The sequence below is a fragment of the Micromys minutus genome (genome assembly GCF_963924665.1).
Source record: "Micromys minutus genome assembly, chromosome: 1".
In the NCBI taxonomy this organism is placed as follows: Eukaryota; Metazoa; Chordata; class Mammalia; order Rodentia; family Muridae; genus Micromys; species Micromys minutus.
In genome coordinates, this window is record NC_137969.1 from 210,373,464 (window position 1) to 210,396,173 (window position 22,710).

Genomic DNA, 22,710 nt, shown 5'->3' on the forward strand with positions numbered 1-22,710 from the left:
TCTAAGATATGATAGTGGGAGTAATTGATCCCAGGCTTTTTTTTTACTGCCCTCTTCTCCTCTCAGTGATGCTAAAAGTAAAACTGGGCTTCCTTGTAGACCAAGAAACATGAAGTTTTAAAATCTGATTTTACCTTTTCAAGATGAATGGGGAAATAATGCAAACTGCAAATCCGTGACATTTTCATGACGTGATTTTGAGTTGCTTGTGTTTGAGGTGGTGAGACAGTTCCGTGATGGCGGTTATAACACGCTGGTTTCCACCTGTGTTGGAGAAGAAGGTCTGGATATTGGGGAAGTTGATCTTATAATATGCTTTGATGCCCAGAGGAGCCCAATCCGCCTCATACAGCGCATGGGTAGAACCGGCCGCAGACGGCAAGGCAGGATTGTTGTTATCCTCGCTGAAGGACGGGAAGAGCGTGTAAGTGGCTTGTGGACTGGCATCAAAATTTGCGAGACAACCCAAGGACAGTCTTCTGACATTCAACATCCAAGCACTCTAGACAAATGTGCCTACATTGTTATTAGAGTCTTAGCTTGTCTTGATTATAAGAAAGAATTTTTAACAGAATTCACTTTGCTGATTTTTTTCTCATTTGAGGAAACGCATTTTGGTACTTCATTATAACTCAAAGACCGTACAATGTAGCAACTAATATGTATTCATTTTTCCATTTCCCTACACTTCTTTTAATGACAGCACCTTATGTATCCCAGGCTGGTTTGAACTCACTTTATGGCCAAGGATGACGTAGAGCTAGGGACCTTCTGGCCTTCATTTTTTAAGTGCTATGCTTAGACGTGTGTCCTGGTGTGCAGCAGGCCGTATAGTGCCGTGTTCTGTGTGCAGGGCAAACGCTCTACCACCAGAGCTGTACATAGGTAGCCCTCCTGCGTCCATGTGCTTAGATTAGTTTCCTTCAATAGTATTTTTGAATCTTATAAAATTAGCTAAATAAATAAAGAAAAGCTAACAGCATGCAGCAGAGCAAACACACTGTACGTAAATCTGATATGTTGATGTTCTAGTTCCTCACTAGGTGTGCTGGTGCTGGTTCCTTTTCATCTGTTTGAAAAGGAACTTGGATTATGTTAATATTGTCTACAGTCATGGGTGCAAACCTTTCTAAATATGGCATTACACTTTTTATACTGCTAGAGTAAAATATTGACAAACTATCACAAATTAGGACCAGTTAATAAGCAAACACACAATTTCACATTATAGATTCTCTCACCATCTGTGATAGTTTTTAGAAACTGATTTGAAATGTTTATTCACCCTTCAATTCAACCTGAAAAAATGAATTCCATTCAGTAAGACTGTTCACATGATTATAATTTGTTATTCATAAAATGATTCTAATAAATGTAATGTTTACATGTCAAATAATGGATCTGCATTCTGATTTTATTACCTAGCAGATCACTTACCATCTTTATGTGTGTCTTTTCTGATCTGTAAAGTGGGAGTACCGGCTCATACTTAATGAGCACTTCATGTGTGCTGTGCAGTGTCTCAAGTGCCTATGAGCAGAGTGATGCTTCCATTGGTGGAGACAGTGAGGACAGTGGAAATGTAGACATGAACAAGCTGAAATAAAGGCTTCTTTTCCTCTCCCTTAAATCCTCCTTGTACCAAATACAGCCTTATACATAGGTACAAATATTGGCCATATCAGAAGCAGTAAGCCAATAAAAATAAATAGTTCCATGAGATCCTCCCTTCTATGTATGTATTCTCTCATTTCACAAGTAATTGTTAAGCTTTTGTAGTAATAGATTTTAAAATGATTTTCCTCAAGAATCTTAGTGATCTGTTTTGAGGGCTATAGGAATTCTATTCTCTGGTACTTAAGTGAGTCAAAGTGTAATTTTATGTTTAAAATAATCTCAGACATATTAATTGCTTATTATAGCTAAATAATTACTACAAAAACAATGAAAAAATTGTATTTTGTATTTGTTTTGCAGACATACAATCAGAGTCAATCCAACAAAAAAAATATTTATAAAGCTATTTCAGGTAACAGACAAGTGCTTCATTTATACCAAAGAAGTCCACGAATGGTTCCTGATAAAATCAATCCTAAATTACACAAAATGTTCATCACTCATGGTGTTTACGAACCAGAGAAGTCTCGGAGCCTACAGCGAAAGTCGTTTTCCTCAAGGAGTGGTAAATAAAACTTGTACTCTTGCTATTCCCTGTTTTTGTTTTATAGTCTAGGTCTTTCATTCTCATTTGTACATCTACTGAGCCAAGAATCCTGGGACATGGGCTCCAGCTCAGGCTCCTTTCTGTTCACACAAAGTGATTCCCTGGATAGAACAGGCTAGAGCCTCAGTGGAATCCTTCAGTTCCTTCCCTCAGATACCTTCCCTTTGGCGTAGTTTCTTTCCTGGTGCTTTCCTTCTTCTACTTCAGGAAGCCATGTTGACTCTTACCTCCCTTCTTCCATTTCAGGAAGCCATGTTGACTCTTACCTCCCTTCTTCCATTTCAGGAAGCCATGTTGACTCTTACCTCCCTTCTTCCATTTCAGGAAACCATCTTGACTCTTACCTCCCTTCTTCCATTTCAGGAAGCCATCTTGACTCTTACAGTACTTACCATGCTCACTCTGCAGGTCCTTCTGGCAGGAGTCCTGTCTTTAATGTGCTCGTTTGTTTACAAGGCCAGCAGCAGCTGAGCGGCATTGTAGATGATCCGTTTTGCTGTGGTAACAATTAGGAATTCCTTTTTGAAAAGTACCTAATCCCCTAATATCTGTGGAATAACTTGTGTAGATTCAGTGTTTTGTTACTTTGGAGACTTAATGGAAGATGTTGGCTCCTGAAAGAAACAGAACATTTCCATCCTCATGCTCATCTTCTTTCACCTCCTTTTTCTCACTCTTCCTCCTCCTCCTCTTTCTCCTGCTCTTCCTTCTGCTCCTCCTCCTGTTGTCTTTGTCGTCATCGTCATCATCTTTTGGTCATTCAAGACAAAGTTTCTCTGTGTCACCTTGGCTGTTTTAAAACTCAATCTGTAGACCAGGCTGGCCACAGACTCAGAGATCTGCCGGTGTCTGCCTCCTGAGTGTTGTGCCTGGCACATAACCTATCTTTATATAGTATTTTATTTTCTTTGAAAAAACTCAGTCTATATTCAAAGATGTTTGAGCATTAGGAAAAATAAGAAATTATCGATGTGACAAGGGGAAGACACTGGTGACCTGAAGTGCCAGAAAGCCAGCAGGGGAGACTGAAAGTTTAAACAGTTGCAGAATGAGCATTCCCTTAGATTGCATGTGTGTTTACACAGTCTACTGCATAACCAAGGAAGGAGGAAGTTCTCCTCTACTTGTCTGTCCAGGCAGATATTGCTGTTTCCACGCATGTTCCCAGGATTACCTCGCCTTCATATAGGATACCATAATTGGCTACACAGCCTTTCATCATTTGCCTGGTGGCTCACAGACATTTGTACTCGGCTGTATTTAGAAGGCAGCCTGGACTGTATGGCGGGCTCCACATCAGGTCTGAAGTTCTCTTAAAAACAAAGCAAAGCAAAATTGATAGTATTTGCTGGTGGACATTTTCCTACTTTCCCCTTTATCCTAACTGGTTCATCGCCTGTCAGTCCTTTTACCATAATTATGTGATTGTTCTATGCAGTTTTTCATAAATTGTCATACGTGTACACTAATATGTAATTCCTCAAGGTGTAGAGGCTTAAAAAAGACCTAGAACCGGTTCTAGTTCTTTTAAGTAACTGAAACATTGGAGTCTCTTCCTATTTAAAAAGCTGGAGAGATGGCACAGAGGTTGAGAGTACTAGCTGCTGTTGCAGGGACCTGGCTTCTAGTCTAAGCACCACATGCTGACTCAAAATTGTCCATAACTCCCTGTCTGGGGAGTTGTGGGGGGTTCCAGTGGCCTTTTCTGGCCTCCTCTCAAACTTCACATATGCAGTGCACAGATATATGGTGTGGGGCAATGGACTGTGCATGAGACCAAGCACCCATTCACATAAAAAGAAATGAAACTATCTTTATAAATTAGAGTAAGTCAGAGAGCCCCTAAGATCATTTACTTAAAGCTCTTAGTTTCACAGATGGGAAAACATTTTCAGAAAAGTCATTTTTCTAAAACTTCCTACACAGTATTTAGGAATAATGCAGACCAAAATTTGTGAGTTTCTGTTTTAGTAACCTTTGAGGTTTTTCTGCCACACACTCTCCCCACCTGACTTTTTCTCCTCCCATCTGTCCACCACTTAAAACATAAGCCTAAATGGTTCTTGGTCCTTAACGTCGTTCTCGCTCTCCTGCTCGTCTCCAGATAACTGTTGATACTGCTATGCTAGTGCAAGTTTTCACATGTAGGTCTGTCCAACTCAGTGTCTCAGCAGATTGTACATGAGTGTCCAAGTGAAGCAAGAGCTGAGAAGGCAGACCCCTAGCTCTCTATTCCACAAAAGAACCCATTGCTAAGGTTAGCTCTTACATGGGAAAGACCCTTTCAAAGAGGTGAGAGAAACTTAGGCAGTAGGAGAATCGAGAAGCAATCCACAGTAATTTTATGTGACCAGTTCTAGTTTGCAGAAATGGAATCTTGGTTTAGCAGAACCAGAAGTAAATAGATCAAGCAGGTAGGGTTCAGGTAGTACTGTGTATTTTGTGTTTGTCTTGCAGGTTACTTTAAACCTCTTCCCAACCATTGTTTCAACCTCCAGGAATAAAAGCTAGTAATTCGTATAAAGATGGGCTCTTATCAGACGAGGAATTTAACCTATGGAACAGACTCTATAGGTTAGGAGACAGCGACACAGTCAAAGGAGTGGCTTTGCCTCGGTCTCACTTCCCATCTTTACAGGAGGACAGAGCGGTGAGTTGGCTCTGTGAGGTGCTTGGTCAGTGGGTTTGACAGCAGTAACACATACTTCTAATTGGAATGTTACTTCACTTAAAGTAATGGTCAGTTTAAAAGGGAATCACCCAAGTCAATCCTTTAAGAACTCTTCTTTCTCTCATTTGCTTTCACATAACTGTTTTATGTAAGTTGTAGTTTGATTTCATAACATTGCATGGTCGTCATAACCCTGCAGAATGACACAGTGTGCTCTGCCATTTCCCTGCTGTGCTTTGGACCCCCAGTATGGTGCTAGCATGAATTGTATTGCCCTGTGTGCCAACTGAGTTTTTTGTTTGTTTGTTTGTTTTGTTTTGTTTTGAAACTTTAGTTAGGACTTGGATGCCAGTAGCTTACATGAGCGAACTTGGTGAGCTCAGCTGCAGTGGAGAGAATGCCCCAGGGTTAAGTATACTATGAGAGAGTTGAAGAAGATGCTCAGGGGTGGTTTCTGAATCTAGTTATGGAGGTGTGTTTCAATCACTAGCAAGGAGAATGACATGACAGATGGCAGTGGAAATGAAGAGTGGTGATCACTTCATCAGGGATCAATGGACGCCACTCTGTTATATTGTGGAATTTATACATAACAAAGTAGTGATTTTAAACCAAACATTTTTCGAATATATGCTCATAACATGTTTTATAGAAACCGGAATATGGCTAAATCATAACTCAAGTGAGGGTTAGTTTTAAATGTAATTTTAAAGCAACCTTATACTTTTTAAAATTATTTTCCGGTTTTTCCCTTGAGGATTTTAGTTAAAAGTGCCTATGTGAATTTAAGTGGTTTGCGTTAAGTTTGTAATCATGTCTTTAAAATTGGCTTGCGAAATCTCACTTCTTATTTTTTAAATGAAGACTCAAGAACCAACCATTGGAATTCACCAGCTCTCTCTCTCCGAATGGAGTATCTGGCAAGATCATCTGCTTCCTACACATCAAGTTGACCATTCAGATCGTTGCCACCATTTTATAAGCATTATGCAGATGATAGAAGGAATGAGACATGAAGAGGTACCGATTCCTACAGCTCTCCCCCATTCCAAACCCTTGTCTAATCCTTCCTGCCTCCTTGCTCTCAGTTTTTGGAGGCAGGGTCTTGCTGTGTAGCTTAAACTAACTAACTTTTTTAAACTAGACCAACTGCTTCAGCCTCCTGGGTGCTGGGATCACAGGCATGTGCTACCAGTCCTGGTTGTGTGTAGCTGTGGCTTTCTCTTGCTCGTGTACTGATGAAACTAGAAAACTAGAATGCTTAACATTTTCTTATTTCTTCTTTCTCCTCTCCCTGCTCTTTGTTTGGCATGCGCACATGTGCGTGTGAGCCTGCGTGCATGCGTCAGAATTTCATTTACCCTAGGCTGCTTTGACTTCCATATGTAGCCAAGAATGATCTAGAACTTCTAAACCTCCTGCCTCTACCTCTGTAGTGCTGGGATTACAAGAGTACACCTCTAGGTTTCTTATCTGGGGTCCTGGGGATAGAACCCAGGGCTTCTTGTGTGCTAAGTAATGTAGCTGAGCTACATTCCCAACTCTTAACCCTAAGTATAAATTTGAAGTCATTGTTATAGGAAACAAGTATTTATTAAAATTAATTATAGCTACAAAGATTTTTTTTTTTTTTTTTTTTTTTTTTTTTTTTTTTTTTTTGGTATGGTGCTTTACATCTCAATAAGGAACTAACTTTTCTTCCTTAAAGAAGTAGTTTTTATTAAGTGTGAGAATATCATCTAAATATCATGTTACAATTCAATTCTAAATTGTTGGGTGGTTTATGTATATGGTTTATAAAGCCATTTAAGGTTGTTTCAGGATCTAGAGAAGGCTCTGTGGTTAAGAGTTGAAAACCTGAATTTGGTTCCCAGAGCCCACATTGGTGGTCACAGCTGTCTGTATAGCTCCAGCTCCTGGAGACCTGATAACCTCTACAGACTTGTGACATTTGCCCTCACACCCATACACACAATGAAGTAACCTTTACAATTAAAAACAATAATAAAAGAATAAGATCTTTTGAAATATCCAAAAAATTCTTACTGCATTGGGATTTTGGATTTCTTAAATTATTCTTCATCATATCTGTTGTATGGTATCTCTTGTATGCTGGTGGTGGATTAGAGAATTGGTAATTTCTTTTTGTTGTGTTTGTTTATTAGTTTTATTTTTGTTTATTTTGGGGTTTTTTGGGGGGTGTTGGGTTATTTTGTTTTTTGTTTTTTGTTTTTTTTTTTTTTTTTTTTTTTTTTTTTTGAGGCAGGATGTCACTGTGTAGGTCTGGCTGGAAATCTGTTTTTACTACTCTCTTTGTATACTCTCTAAGTTGATCTTGAGCTCCAAGTAATCCACCTGCATCTGACCCTTAAATGCTGGAAGGAAAGATATGCGCCACACCCAACCCTTGGAACCACTCATTTCTTGAACACTGTTTATTTGTTGTTTTGTTATTCAGTATGGGGACTGAAAGTAGGTCCTCACGCATACAAAGTAACAACTGACTACATACACTTCATGTTACATAACACTGAAGCGGTTCTTTGTTGCTTTCCCACTGGAGTCAGGTAGTGCACAGGTATGCTTCATAGGACTGTCACACTAAAATGATGGATGTAAGGCATTTAAACAGTAATTGGAACAAAATCAGTGTTTAATAATTTGTAGCTGCTTCTATTATGGGGGTGATCTTGAATAATTTTAAATGGATAAGTGAGTTATGAATCTTAGCAAATTATGTACCATCAAATTAACACATTTACTGAAGGACTTCTGTATGGGAGCTGGTTATAGGCCCATCAGTCCAAATGTGAAGAAACCAAAGAGAATGTTTTATCTCTCTGGATTCATCTACTAGCAGAAACAGACATTGCTGACCTTAGCTGTCTTATCTGTTATTCCACAGTGTAGAGAGGTGACAGCTTACACTTACAGCAGCAGAGATATCCTGAGTAAAGAAGCTTCTCTCAGGGCAGAGGGAGGTGCAGATGGCCCTGCAAAGGCCATTGGTTGGAAAGTATTAAAACTGTCTTGGTTGATAATTTTGCTTAAAAACGGAACTATATCCGAAGGTTCAATTGTTTCTAGGGGCCTGAGGAAGTGTTTTTGCCAGGTTGTGGTGCATGCCTGTAACCCCAACACCCTAGAGACAGAAGCAAAAGGATGTGTTAACTTGAGCTACGAGCCAAGACCATGTTTCAGAAAGTAGAACAGACTAACAAATGTTTCTCTTGGTTTCCTATTGTAAATAAAAATGTAATATATATATATTTTAGGAAATTAATTTCTTAACTAAATGCTAGCTATCTCTAACCTTGCACATTAATTGAAGCTGTTCTGTGAAGGAGTAGCTATTACGTTGGCTCTGTGTCTTGAGATTAAAAAGTAGCCAGTGATTCCATAGTATTGGCATTTACATTTTTTCTCTCGATTTGTTAGAATTTTGAGGATTTTATACAAAATCATTTGAATGATACAGTTTTTTAGAAAAATAATATAGAGTGAAACTCATTAATTAGAACTGGCTAATTTTATTTTTCTGACTTTCTGCTGTTTCTTGTTTTGTAGGACGAATGCAGCTATGAATTGAAAATTAAACCTTTTCTACAAATGGAAGATGTCTGCTCAAAACCTAACATTCCTAGGAATGGATATAAGAATGTAGCAAGTGTCTCCAGCATCGCTCACAAGAAGTCTTCCTTTAGACAGAGTGCAGATGCAAGAGGTTCCTTGTCTGTGGTAGGGTCTGAGGACGAGTGTGCTGACACTTTTGAACAAATGGATTCAGAATGGACCACACTTACATCTCTAAGGGATAACGCTCCTAGAGCGGTGGGAAAACAACAGACTCCTGAGCAAAATGATGATGATGATGCAGCGTCTTCAGACACTGACAGACATTCTCCTGCTGAAGCTGTTTCCCGGGTAGACCCACCCAGTGGTGAAAAGATGGCAGATGTAGGTGGAATCTCCATCCTGGGTGCTGTTACTGAAAATGATAGCCGTTCAGGAACGTTACCATCGGAGTGTCAGGTCACAGATAAATCACTTGCCAGGTACTCATTAGATTCTGGTTATAGTAGTTTCAGTGATGAGAAATCTGTTTCGTCAAATTTGGTTCTTCCATCAGAAGAAGAGCTGTACACAGATAGAGCAGCTGAGCAGTTTTATAGCTGTCAGCCCATGACAGAAGAGGTGCTGGCTAACGTGGAGAGGTTTTTATCCCACTCCCCCCCATCTCTCAGTGGACTTTCAGACTTGGAGTATGACATAACTCAGGATTTTGAACTGGACAGTGCATCTTGCTCACCCTACCCAGAGCATGACCACAGGCCTAAACCTGGATCACCCCCCTCAGTGCATGACCACAGGCCTAAACCTGGATCACCCCACTCAGAGCATGAACACAGGCCTAAACCTGGATCACCCCCCTCAGAGCATGACCACAGGCCTAAACCTGCTTCTCTGGTGTCACATTTTGCTGGGAATTCTCAACAAAATTTAGGATTGAGTTCAGCTAAACATCCTTCTGAAAAATATTGTCTCCCTGGAACAACTCATAACAGGATTTCTGATCGGCCTTCCTCCTGTGATGATGAAGGCCATAATATTAAAAACGTAATATCTAATAGTGATGGTCAAGTACAAGGAAACCTTGAAAATAATTTGGTCGATGAGACTAGCCATGATGATAGTGAACCCCCGGTATTGTTTACTGATGAAGATGAGAGTTTACTGTTATTTGAAGATGACTGGAAGGATATTGAAGAGTTAAATGGGGTAGGCCTTCCTCCCTTCAACAGTATCAGTCAGTCCCATGTGTCAGATAAAACACTCACAAGTGAAATGCCTCCAGTCTCTCACTTCTTAATTTCGGATGAACTATTAGATGATGATTCTGAACCTGAAGATCAAATCATCTGTGATACCAAGAGTTGGAAATGTCGTGAAGGTGTGGAGGATGGAGATGAAGAGATGGACACTGAGGGACAAACTTTTGATTGCTCTGCAGACTTATTTTCTGTTACTTTTGACTTAGGATTTTGTGGTTCAGGTTCTGAAGATGAAATCCCAGCACATGCATCTGATAGGAGTGGCACCCTGGACGCAGCCGATGTGCCTGGAAAGCATTCTGATAAGGAGATAAAGGATGCCAATGGTGCTTCAGGTCCACTAGGTAGAGCCATATCACCAATCCCCACGGAAACAGTGCAGTGGACACCTTGGGCACAGAATACAGAATGTGCATCTTTCCCCTTTGCCCCATCTTCGCCAGGGAAGGAGAGAGTCATGAGTACACCACTTTCTAAGTCACATATGCTCAAGACACTAGACTCTACCAAGGAGAAAGCGGGTGGACAGGGTTTCAAAGTGACACTGAATTCAAGATTCAATAAATTAGGATTTTCTGTAGAAGATAGCAAGAACAATGATCTGCTCTTTGTGCATCAGCCCCTTCAGCACACTGAAGGTAAGAGTTTGTCTCTGAAATGTATCACTTCCTGGGAGACACTCCAAAGGTAAATGTACTATTCCAAAAGTAATTTTTCTCAGCATGCATATCAAATTAAATAATACATGTGTATTGTTTCTTAAGTTGATGCTACTGCTGGGAGATTTGAATTTGTATGCTACAGGCATGGCTTATGCTATTTTCTGTCAAATAGACAAAGAAGTGTGAAATTTGGCCAAATTACTTGTTTGTGAAACACTTGTAAGACATTTGGAAAATGCCAGTAAACTGTAGCAATGATTTACAGGATACTGTCTGTTTAAGAAGTTGAGAAGGTAATGGGAAAATGTTGAGTTCCATTAGATTGGTAAGTATTCCTGGGTATTGTTGACTTTCAGTTTGGTTCCTCAGGAATGTATATATAATTTACATGTTAAAAGTAATAAAGAATTAAGGTATTAATGAAACAAAGGAAAACTTCAGGGGGGGTTGAAGTGTTTATATAACATATGTAAAAGGCTAGTATCAGACCACAAGATCAAGAGAACAGTGTCTCAGAGTAGTCTTAAATTTGAGTTCCTCCTGGGTGGATCTGTCTACCTCTCCAAGGCTGGGCTTGCAGGCATACACCACCACGCCCATTAAATAATATCTAATTTTTAAAACATAGCTTAGGGACTTCTCTGACATACCTTTCATGTTTCTCACTAGGTGTCTCTCAACCTTTGGGTCATGACCCCTTTGGTGTGTCCAATTGGCCCTTTCACAGTAGTCACTGAAGACCATCAAAAAGCACAGATATTTACATTATAATTCATAACTATAGCAAAATTACAGCTATGAAGTAGCAACATAATAATTTTATAATTAAGGGGCACAACAACATGAGGGAACTGTTAAAACAGCATTAGGAAGGTTGAGAACCACTGAGTTCTATGATCCCTCTGAGCCTTTGATTCCTGTTTACTAACATCTGTCTTTATTACTTCTCATTGATAGTTGCAATCATTTTTCTAGTTTTGTATCATCTAAATTAAAACTTCTTTCCTTGTATTTAACTATTGCTTACATACAATAGAATGAACAGCATATATATATATATATATATATATATATATATATATATATGCACATATATATATGTAAGAATTATTAATATAGGAATTTGTAGCTAGTACTTTTTGCTTCAACTAATTAAAAGAGGATTTAATATATTTTACCATTCTGTATGTTTGGTGTGGGAGAAAGGTTTCTTAAAACTCTACTGAGGCAGTTAAAATAATAAGCTTCCTGAAATAATAATTGTTGTAGCTAAGTGATTTGTTTCACTTTGGCTTCATTAGTAGATAATGAAGAAAGAATAACAATTGGACTATATAATGTTCAGTATCTCACTCAATACTAGCAGTGTCTTAGCTGAGTGGTGTTAGGATCAGAATTTAAATTAGAGTTGAACTCATCTGGAAGCTGGTCTGAGCATGGGGAAGCTCCTTCCACCAGTCTGATTCAAGGAAGTGTTGGCTATGGAATACGTAGGAATCTGTGTGCCCATGCCTAGCCTGCCACTGGGAGATCTTGGATTAGGACTTCCAGGTCGACCTTTTCCTGTGTAGACCCTGTAAGGTTTCTGAACCTGATTCTCCTTTTCTTGGGGATCCAAGGTTAGGGGTGTAGCTCAGTGAGTTTGTGTGACATAATGTTGGGTTATAGGTTTGTCCCCAACACTGCAGATATACACAGGAGCATATAAAGGCCTCAGCTGTAACTAGGTACATTTCTTCTAATACAGTCTTAAGCAATCCTCAGGAATGGATTAATGGTGGATCTCCTCAGAGAGTGCTTCATCGCACTCCCTGTTCACAAATCCTTTTGAATAAAAACCATTCTCTACTTTGATGCTCTACTGAGATATTGGGAGATAATTCTTTAAGCCTCATAGAAGGAGACCTGCATGCGTCTTTGAGGAGCATCCCTTAAAAACATAAGGTGCCTTTTGTCTGCCTGCTAGGTACCATGCTTTGTGTCACATTTCACCTTCTGGAGGTTTTTACTAAGGATTTGCTATCAGACTCTCAGCTTCATGTTGGCCTGTCTGTCTCCTGGATTTGATGTCTGAGTGGAAGATTTCTTAATTTTAGTATTTTTTGTCATTTAGAGAGGCTGGGGATTTTCAAAAACAGTAAGTTCCAACTGCTTCCTGTTTAAACGGAGTTTGTGTCTCATTTGTTTTGCTGTAGCAGCAAGAGTCAGCTGCGTATCCCTTACAGATCTTGGGTATGAGTTCTTCACTGGAGCAAGTCGTTCTTAGGGACATTTTCTACACTGGATTTTACCATCTTAAACTTCCGTGACATGATTTAAGGGATTTTCTTTTCTCCTATCTTCAGGAAGATTTCCATTGAGCACTCAACAATAACGTCTCTTAACCATCAATTTTCTCTGTAAACTTCAATTTCCTACACCTTTGCAAAACCACCAAAACTGTCCCAGGTACCCTCAGCCTAGCTTCAAAGCTACTTCATTGGTTTAGGTTCTTGTAGTTGCAGCCTCTTCTTTCTAGATATCAAAATGTGTGTGTGTGATATATGTGGTATTTTACTACATTGTGAACTTTCCCCCAAACCTTATGGCTTAGAACAAAAACATTATTTCTTTGGGTTTCTGTGAGTCAGGTATCCAAGTGTGGCCAGGTGGGCCTGGCTCAGGATATTGAGGTTGCTGTCAACCCTTTGACTATGTTTGGAAGATGTGTTTTTCATGTGTGCATATATATAGATGTCTTGAATGCATGAGTGCACAGATTTGTACTTCTGTGCATGTGCATGAAGCCAGAGGATGATGTCAAGTGTCTCCCTTTGTCACTCTGCATGTTTTTGATACAAGGCTTCTCACTAAACTGTTTCAGCCAGGCTGGCTGGTTCTCAGTATCTGCTTCCCTCCTTCCCTGGTGTTGGGGATACAGGCACGCACAGCCATGCTTGGCTTTTTACTTGGGTACTGGAAATTCAAACTTAGATTCTTGTGCCTAAGCCATCTCCCCAGCACCACTGGAAAAGGTGCTTTTAAGCTAGCTTGCTCACAGTGCTGCTGGTGAGAGACTTCAGTTTCTCTTATAAACCTCCTTGTGGGGTTGCAAACTAGTATCTTTTATTCTCCTTTGTTCTTTTTAAAAGTATTTAAATTTTTTAAAATTTGTGTGTGTGTGTGTGTGTGTGTGTGTGTATGTGTGTGTGTATGTGTGTCTTCGTGAACATATACCACGTGTCTGTCTGTCCTTGGAAGCCCAAAGTTACAGGGCCTTGTGAGCTCCATGGCATGGACACTAAGAACTAGACTCAGGTCTTCTGGTTGAACATCAAGTCTCCTTACCCACTGAACCATTTCTCCAGCCCATCACTGTTATGTAGAACTGTCTCTGTATGCTGATGCTGGTCAAACTTCTCGTTATCTTTCAGTTTTGTTAAGATGGGGTCTCAATGTGTATGCCTGGTTAACCTTAAACTCACTATGTAAACCAACTGGTCTCAAACTCAGAGATCTGCCTCCCTGTCTCCCAATCTAAAATTAAAGATACATACCACCATGCCTGGCCTGATGACATTTTACAAAAATAAATAAGTAATGAGATTAAGAAATTTAGGAAATTTTTATTATAGTCATTATTAATATGGTTGTGATGGAGTAACTTTAAATTATTGACCAGATTTACCTTTTTATTTAATTATAGTTGAGCACTTAACTAGTGAAAGTGAAGATGATGTTTTCCTGAGAAAAACTAAAAAACCAAAAGGAAATGTCCTGAAATCCCCTGAGGTAAGTCATTCTTTCCTCACCTTGATGTAGTCTGGTGAAGCCATGCTCCTCCCTTCTGACTTTGCATTGTCTCTTTATCTGTTTATCTGTCTGTTTCATCTAGGACCAGAAAAAAAATGAAGTTGATTCACCTATTCATGTTGTAAAAAAGTCCAGGGTTCTTAGGGTAAGTAAATTATAGGCATTTTTATTCCTAGCGGGTGTGTGTGCGTCTGAGTGTTCATATATGTCTGTGCCTGTCCCTGGGAGACAAGAAAGGGCATCAGGTGCCTTGTAGCTGAAGTTTCACTGGTTGTGAGCCATCTAACATGGGTGGTGGGAACCAAACTCAGGTCCATGGAAGAACAGTCTATAAAACCATTGCATCAGCTTTTCAGCCACAGTAACCTAGATACTTTTAGGATAAGAAATAGAAGAAAAAACATGCACAGAAGAAAAAAGTTATTAAATTTGATCTTACAGATAAATGCTTAGCAGAACAATAGACACTATATCTTTTGTTGTTGTTTTGTTTGTTTTTGTTTTTCGAGATAAGGTTTCTCTGTCTGGAATTTACCCTGTAGACCCAATGGCCTTGAACTTACAGAGATCCACCTGCCTCTGCCTCCTGAGTGCTGGAATTAAAGGTGTGTTCTACCACGACCACACTGTTGACACCGTAGCTCATATGATGAGAATGTCTACTTCTGCTAAAGAAATAGATTCATCATAAGCTTCCCTGATGATAGCAAGTATAAATAGTAAAGAAACAGCAGTAGAAATAATGGAAAAGAAAGCAGGATACAGAGGTATAGCTTTTGAAGTCAACAAAAAAAGCAGCCATTGGCCTAAGCATTAGGAGTTGCATGGAGTAAGCTTCTTGAGAGAGGACAATGTATGACAAACCAGCAGAGAAGCTGGCTGGGAACGGTGCTGTCAGCAGAGTGAACAGCTCACGTAGGGGCCAAGGAGGGCAGTTGCACCTCTGCACTGTGACGTCTTGAACTGGAGACATTGTCCTGCCTCCTTCAGGAACTTGTAAATGCTTCATGCTTGAGGTAGTGTCTGTCTTTGCTGTGTGTCTACTCCGCTACAGATATCTGCAGGCGCTGTCCTGTAGAGCTCCTCATGGCCATTTAACCTAGTATACGCGTATATTCACCCTTAAAACTTGCTTCAACATTCTGCTGTACTCAAAATGACTAGTGCCTTATAAAAAGTAAATTAAATTTAGACAAAGTTGTGATAGTTGTACCATGGTCTGGGAAAATTATTCCTACAAACTGAAGTTAGGTGGTAAACTCCATTCTTTTACTAGCTTTGTATTATTGTGCAAGAACAGTGACTGTAGGCCTTTGTTAAAATTTGTTACTGTAAGTTATATGTTATATGTAAGTTTCTTGATTGCAAAGGTTTTCTTTATGTTTGGATGAAATTTCATCTTTAGTAAAATCCTTGAGAGTTCATAGAAAACACTACATCTTCAGTAGATACGTCTGATGTACCCAAGTTGAGGGCCGATACACTGAGACTACTGTTACCTGACTGACACAGTCTTAACTAGTGAGAGCAATTGAGAATGTTGACTGCAATACTGAAAAGGAAAAAGAAAGTTAAAATCAGTCACTCTTAAGAATAGAATATGTTAAATCAATCCAGTTAGGCTTTTCTTTCTTAATGTAAGTATTGTGTTAACTAACTTTTATAGTCAGAATTATCATCTAGCGATGATGAGAGTGAGAATTTTCACAGACCGAGTTCAAGATCGGAACACTTCAAGGATCATAGCAGGAACACCAGAAAAGGCTCCAAAGCTCAAAAGAAATGGATTCATGCAAAGGTAATCTTTCTTTATTCTTTTGAATGTATATTTGATACATACACACTTGTGCATGTATATTAGCATCCACATGTGTGTGTATGTCATTTAAACATGTGATAGATAGATAGATAGATAGATAGATAGATAGATAGATAGATAGATAGATAGATAGATAGAATTAAAAGAAATTTAGTACATATAGTACATGGGAAGTTTGCCTATATATATCTAAGCATCATTTATGTTTCTGGTGCTCACATAGGCTAGAAGAGGGTAGACTGGAGTTACAGATGATTGTGATCTACGATATAGGTGCTTGAAAAAGCAGATTGTATTCTTAAGTACTGAACCATCCCTCCAGCCCCCAGAAAACACATTTTTTAAAAGAACTATTTTTCTACTAATTTTGCGTTTCTTTTCTTTCTTTTTTTCTTTCTTTCTTTCTTTCTTTCTTTCTTTCTTTCTTTCTTTATTTATTTATTTTGGAATTAAAAATCTCAAACCTTTGGGTCACAGTTAATTGTGTTGTTCAGTGTTGTTCCCACATCAAGAATCTGTAAGGTCCTGATCATGTCATGATCTCAGCATTACACATTATACATTTGTATTGAACTGCTACACTGTACATATTAAGGTGTATTCAATTTTTCAAATAAAAACCTAAAAATATACTTCTCAGAACAAGAACTATGAACAAAACTTTTTCATTTCCATGGGGTGTCTTCATGTCTCTTGTTTCTTCTCAGGCTACAGCTCGGAGTCTTTTAGACGATGAAGCAGAGGTTTCTGGAGAGGATGCAAACTGTGTCTCTTCAGATGAGGATGAGGAGTCTGAGAACAATCAGGACTCCTCACTCCTTGACTTTGTAAATGACCGGACCCAGCTTTCACAGGCTATAAACGGTAAATGCTTTCTTGACACTTGGTAATGTCTGTTGTCTTCTGTTTTGAAAGATGGCACTCATAAACTTCGGTTTATAGGAATCAAATTCAATATGCACAAAACCTTTATGTGTTCTCTTTCATTTAAATTCTGATGTGCTTGTTTCTAGAGCCACTGTTTCTAGGCTGTTGAGTGAGTACTCAAGTATCTCAAGTAACTCAGTGGCTCAAGCATCAAATGTTCATTTAATCAGAGTTCAGTGCCTACCTTAACTGAAAATGAAGAGTTGGACCACAGTTTTCTGTTCAAAACAAAAGCATAAAAATCAATACCTGACTTCCAGAACTACTTAAAAAAAACCTCAAGCAGCAAGAAAAGAAAGCTTTCTGCTCTTTCCTTCTGAGCACTGAGACAGACAGGCGTCTCTCCTCTTCTGAGCACTGAGACAGACAGGCGTCTCTCCTCTTCTGAGCACTGAGACAGACAGGCGTCTCTCCTCTTCTGAGCACTGAGACAGACAGGCGTCTCTCCTCTTGAGCACTGAGACAGGCGTCTCTCCTCTTCCTCTGAGCACTGAGACAGACAGGCATCTCTCCTCTTCTGAGCACTGCACACTCGGTTGTGTAGGTCCACCTGTTTCTGCCTCTGCCACCCTCTGAGAATCCTGTCAGCTTTGCTAGCCAGCATCTGGTCATTGTCCCTTATCAGTCCTGTTCTTTAGGAGCCACTGTTATTCTGTAATTGCTGTGCAGTAAGGAGATTGCATTAACAGTGCCACATTGGAAACTAACTGATGTCTGCACTGCCTTCTTCCCTTCTGTGATGCAGGTCCTTGTAGAGTGTAGGGGTGCTGCTGCCTGAGGGTCTTTGAATTTTCTGTTATCTTTGAATCTTAACAGATTTCACTGAAATTTGCAAAAGCCATGTGCATGACTGAGCACGGAGGGCACTAAGCCTATTCTAGATGCTATAAAAATGTGGATAACTATCCAAAAGCAAGTTTTTCCTTTAATCTCAATGTCCTTGGGAAGTGTTGCTACTTTAAGTCACACCAGACTGCAGAGACGGAGACAATAATACTGACTGGATCTCTGAAAGGCCAGAATATTGAGCCAATCAGAACATTTCTCTCTTCTGGGGTAGCCAGTCTGATCCCTTTGCTCTGAATGTACTGTGCATGCTCAAAGGTTATTCGAACACATTGTTTTCTGAAAACAGATCTCCCTTATTGATACATTTAGTAAAGTTGGTGTTTTCCTTAATTGGTTTTTATTAATTCACATTGCCAAATGGCTTTCTTCACCTAACCAGACAGTGATTTTGAAGGTAAAACTTTTAACATCATCATTGTTCTTTTGAGAGTTTTTTTTTTTTTTTTTTTTTTTTAATTTTACTTTCTTAAAGATACACTCTCACTACATAGCTCTGGCTTGCCTGGAACCCACTTTGTACAGCAAGCCGAGTCAAACAGAGATCCGTATGCCTCTGCCTCCTGATTGTAGGATTAAAAGCGTGCACCATCACACCTGGCCTTTGTCGACAACGTTCTAAATTGTTTGTAGGGAATTCTCTCTCATCAGTTTCTTTTAAAATTTAATTTTTCATAAAACATTTTATTCTAGAAATTGTATTTTATTCTTTTATTCTTTTGCAACAGGATTTCACTGTGTAGCCTAGGCAGACTTCAGACTGCTAAGTATCCCAGGTGCCATGTAACCATAGGTTCTCTTGCCTCCATTTCTGGAGTACTGAGATGTGTATATGTGCTATACATGAGATCTTACCGTTTTGCCCAAGCAGATATACATACAAACATACATCTTTGCATGTGTGTGTATGTGTGTGTGTGTGTGTGTGTATCTTCTCTATAAACTTTTGCTTAAATGTTGAGCCAAGTTAATTTGGAGTAGTCAGAGTTAAATGAAAAGTTTCATGTACCTGATATTGCTACTTCATTTTTAAATTCTTATTTTTGCAGATTCTGAAATGAGAGCTATTTACATGAAATCTGTACGTAGTCCATTGATGAGCACTAAGTACAAAATGGTCCATGAGAAACATGACAACATGAGCATCTTCTCACAGGTACATACCTTAGAAATAATAGTGGAAATTTTCTTGATTGCAGTGTTGAAATACAGTCCAATTAATAAAGCTTCCGTTTTATTTCTAAAGTTAGGAAGTCAAACCAAGCTTGATAACTTTACTATAAGTTTCTTTTCCATCTCGGAGAATTAGTTCAAAGGAAATGAATAGAATTTGATCATCTACTAGTTAGTTATTCTTTTTTTTTTTTAAAGATTTGTTTATTTATTTCATGTATGAGTACATATACATGTAGAGAGCATCAGATCCCATTACAGATGGTTGTGAGCCACCATGTGGTTGCTGAGAATTGAACTCAGGACCTCTGGTAGAGCAGTCAGTGCTCTTAACCACTGAGCCATCTATCTCTCCAGCCCCCTAGTTATTCTTTTGTATGTCAAACTTCTTTTAAAATTTTTTCCTTTATCATAAAAATGGTTCTAGAAATTACAGGTGGACCTTTTATTTTTTCCTTTGTGTTCTGTGATTGGATTTTCCTGTGTAGTTGAACTTACCATGTAACCACAGGGCCAAGTGTGAGCAGCGCTTCCCCTGCCTCCTCTGGTGCTGGGATGTTACTAGGATTTGGCAGTGCAGGGGGTCACATGCTCACTCTGCACACTAGCCACTTGCTGGGCCTCCACCTTCTTCCCCACATCCATGCACTGGTCCTGACTCTACTGTTCCGCGTTGATCTTCCGAGTGGGAGTACAGGCACACAGCAGTTGGCATGGCTGGGACAGTTTACATATATAGGCCATATTTTCTCTGTCCACAAACTGCCGTATTCTGCTCCATAACACAGCTTTCACATCTCTTCTTCTGAAGTACTTGGCACAAGTTTTTCTTATTAACTTGTCTGGCTGCCTATACAGCTGACTGTAAATTTCTAGAAGGTAAGATGTTGCTTGTTTATTTCTTAGTCTCTCAGGTCTACATTTTTTTGTTCATAGTGAATGTACTTGGTAGATATCCATTAAATGGAATAAGAATTAGTGCCCAGAAGAATGTAAATTTAGATGAATTATATATTCAGATATTTCTGCCTATTTTTCTTACAGATTCCTGAGCAAGATGAAAACTATTTAGAGGACAGTTTTTGTGTTGATGAAGAAGAGTCTTGCAAAAGCCAATCAAGTGAAGAAGAAATTTGTGTTGATTTTAACTTAAGTAAAGATTCCTTCACAGATGAGGACATAAGATATAAAACCCGATATGCAGTAAAGCTCAAGCAAATGAAGAAGAAACAAAACTCTGCAGGGTCAAAGAAGAAATTGTCTAGAATTATCTTACCAGAAGATGAGTCAAGTGAGGAAGAAAACTCCGCAACTGCCAGAGAGGACCCTGGTGCTGATGGCTGTGCTGTGGATAAGCACACACACCAGGGCCAGCTCTGGGCTTCAGGGCCATCAAGGGCCTCAGTGCAGCCCGAGGTCCTTCCTAATCCAGCAGGAAATCAGTCATCGGGACAGAGACTAGAGGTGCTGCCAAAGATATTGGATGCTGTTCCTAGAGCCTTGAATGTGAAGACTCAGAGCCATAATAAAACCAAGTTTATTTCACCACCATGTACTGGTATTGAGTTACGGAAGGAATGTGGGAACCATCTGGTACAGTTGAAGGTATGTATGAAAAGGAAGAGAGGTGCCATTGTTTATTTAAAAGGGTCGATTTGAGGTGAGTGTGTGTGCATGTGTGTTGAACTTTATACTCAGTCAAAGAAAAACTTGTGTTTTGTTTAAAACCATCTCATGTAGCACTGGCTTCCAGCCTCAGTGAAAGGTGCTGTCATATAAAAGAGTATGACAGAGGGATAGAGCAGGACATGAAGTTTTCCTGGGTTCTGCAAGTTTACACACATGCTTCTGTTCACAAATGTACATAGCACATGTGTGCGCAGCATATGCACATGTGCACCCAAAGCTCATGGTCAGCTACACTGGCGTGTGAAGCAGAAACAGCACCAAAGACCCTGTTGGACCGGCTGGAGGACACCTGTGAGTGACACTGTCCCCGGCACTCCACCCACAGTCATCCACACCCACAGTAGAACACCGGTAAATATGTGAGGCTAGTGTGGCAGTTCTCACTTACAGAACTAATAATTATTTACAAACGATTGATTGCTCTGTAGGCTAGATATTTAAAGTCTCCCTGCATTTGTTACAGATTGCTTTAAATTCAACCCCATTATTATGTGACCTATTTACACAGCCCCAAATTACAATGTCTAAAATAAATTCATAGGTTGCCTCTGTTTTTATACCCTTTATTCTTACACAAAGGAAGAAATTGAAAATATATGTACATTTGTATTTACACTCTGTGAAATACATAGGAAGATACATTTACACTTTTTATCAGTGTTCAGTGCACACTTCTCTCCACTTGTTTTTCATTTAAATATCGATCCTAGGGTTATACAACAGTAGAGACATACTATTTTTCTCTAGAATCCTTACTCTGTGGTTGTATCATTTTTATCAACCATTCAATATTGATGTATATTTGGGTTGTTCCTAGTCTTTCATTCTGCTTGTCTATATTGTCTTTGATTAAACTTTGTTCTGCATGTCCAGCTTTTGATATTTTCAGACCAGTTGTTTTGGGTTTTGGGTTTTTGAGTTTTTTGGTTAGGTTTGGGTTGGTTTGGTTTGGGTTGGTGTGTTTTGGGTTGGTGTGGTTTGGTTTAGTTTGGGTTACTTTGGTGTGGTTTGGTTGTTTGAGATAGCTTCTTTTTTTTTTTAATATTTTTCTTTTATTGGAAAAAATTTATTTACATTTCAAATATTATGCCCTTTAATGGTTCCCCCCCCCCAGAAATCCCTTATTCCATCCCCCCACCCCACTTCTATGAGGGTGCTCCTCCACCAACCCACCCACCCCTTCCAGGTCCCCGCCATAACATTTCCCTACTCTGGGGAATTGAGCCTGACAGGACCAAGGGCTTCTCCTCCCACTGATACCCGAAGGGGCCATCCTCTGCTACATATGCAGTTGGAGCTATGGGTTCATCCACTTGTACTAAACTCCTGGTTGGTGGTTTACTCCCTGGGAGCTCTGAGGGTCTTTGCTTAGTTGATATTGTTGATTTTATAGGGTTGCAAACCCCTTCAGCTCCTTCAGTTCTTTCTCTAACTCCTCTATTGGGGTTCCCATTCTCAGTCCAATGGTTGGCTGTGAGCATCTGCCTCTACATTTGTCACACTCTGGCAGAGCCTCTCAGGAGACAGCTATATCAGGCTCCTGTCATCGTGCTCTTCTGGGCATCAGCAATATTATCTGGGTTTGATGGCTGAATATGGGCTGGATCCCCAGGTGGGGCACTCTCTGGATTGCCTTTTCTTTAGTTTCTGATTCAAGTTCTGTCTTCATATTTTCTACTGAGAATATTTTTATTCCCCCTTCTAAGAAGGACTGAAGCATCCACACTTTGGTCTTCCTTCTTCTTGAGCTTCATATCGCCTGTGAATTGTACCTTGGGTATTCTGAGCTTTTGAGCAAATATTTACTTATCAGTGAGTACATGCCATGAGTGTATTTTTGTGATTGGGTTACCTCACTCAGGATGATATTTTTTTTTTTATTTTTTAAAACAACTTTATTTTACAAAACAAAGATAAATGTATAGATTTTAAGCATTTTTTGCATAAAATTATACAATACATTTTTGTCAGTACTTTTTTTCAGATTTTAAAATAATTTTTACATAAAACTGTATGAATATATTTGTTAGTCAGTACTTGATTTTTTTAAAGTTTTGATAGTATGCATTAAAAAC

The 22,710-nt window shown here is 39.3% G+C and overlaps 1 protein-coding gene across 1 annotated transcript in view; it reads left to right on the forward strand.

The window, feature by feature from the left end:
• FANCM (FA complementation group M) overlaps window positions 1–22,710 on the forward strand; it is a gene marked incomplete at its 5' end in the record, with an annotated part of 47,690 nt that overhangs the window by 12,749 nt on the left and 12,231 nt on the right. The window contains 12 exons of the mRNA XM_080938874.1: window positions 218–424; window positions 1,978–2,182; window positions 4,723–4,874; window positions 5,760–5,915; window positions 8,463–9,226; window positions 9,344–10,365; window positions 14,075–14,160; window positions 14,264–14,326; window positions 15,848–15,979; window positions 16,708–16,864; window positions 18,823–18,929; window positions 19,991–20,551. Of these exons, the coding sequence (XP_080795000.1) occupies window positions 218–424; window positions 1,978–2,182; window positions 4,723–4,874; window positions 5,760–5,915; window positions 8,463–9,226; window positions 9,344–10,365; window positions 14,075–14,160; window positions 14,264–14,326; window positions 15,848–15,979; window positions 16,708–16,864; window positions 18,823–18,929; window positions 19,991–20,551 (3,612 nt within the window). The remainder of the gene's footprint in view (window positions 1–217; window positions 425–1,977; window positions 2,183–4,722; window positions 4,875–5,759; window positions 5,916–8,462; window positions 9,227–9,343; window positions 10,366–14,074; window positions 14,161–14,263; window positions 14,327–15,847; window positions 15,980–16,707; window positions 16,865–18,822; window positions 18,930–19,990; window positions 20,552–22,710) is intronic.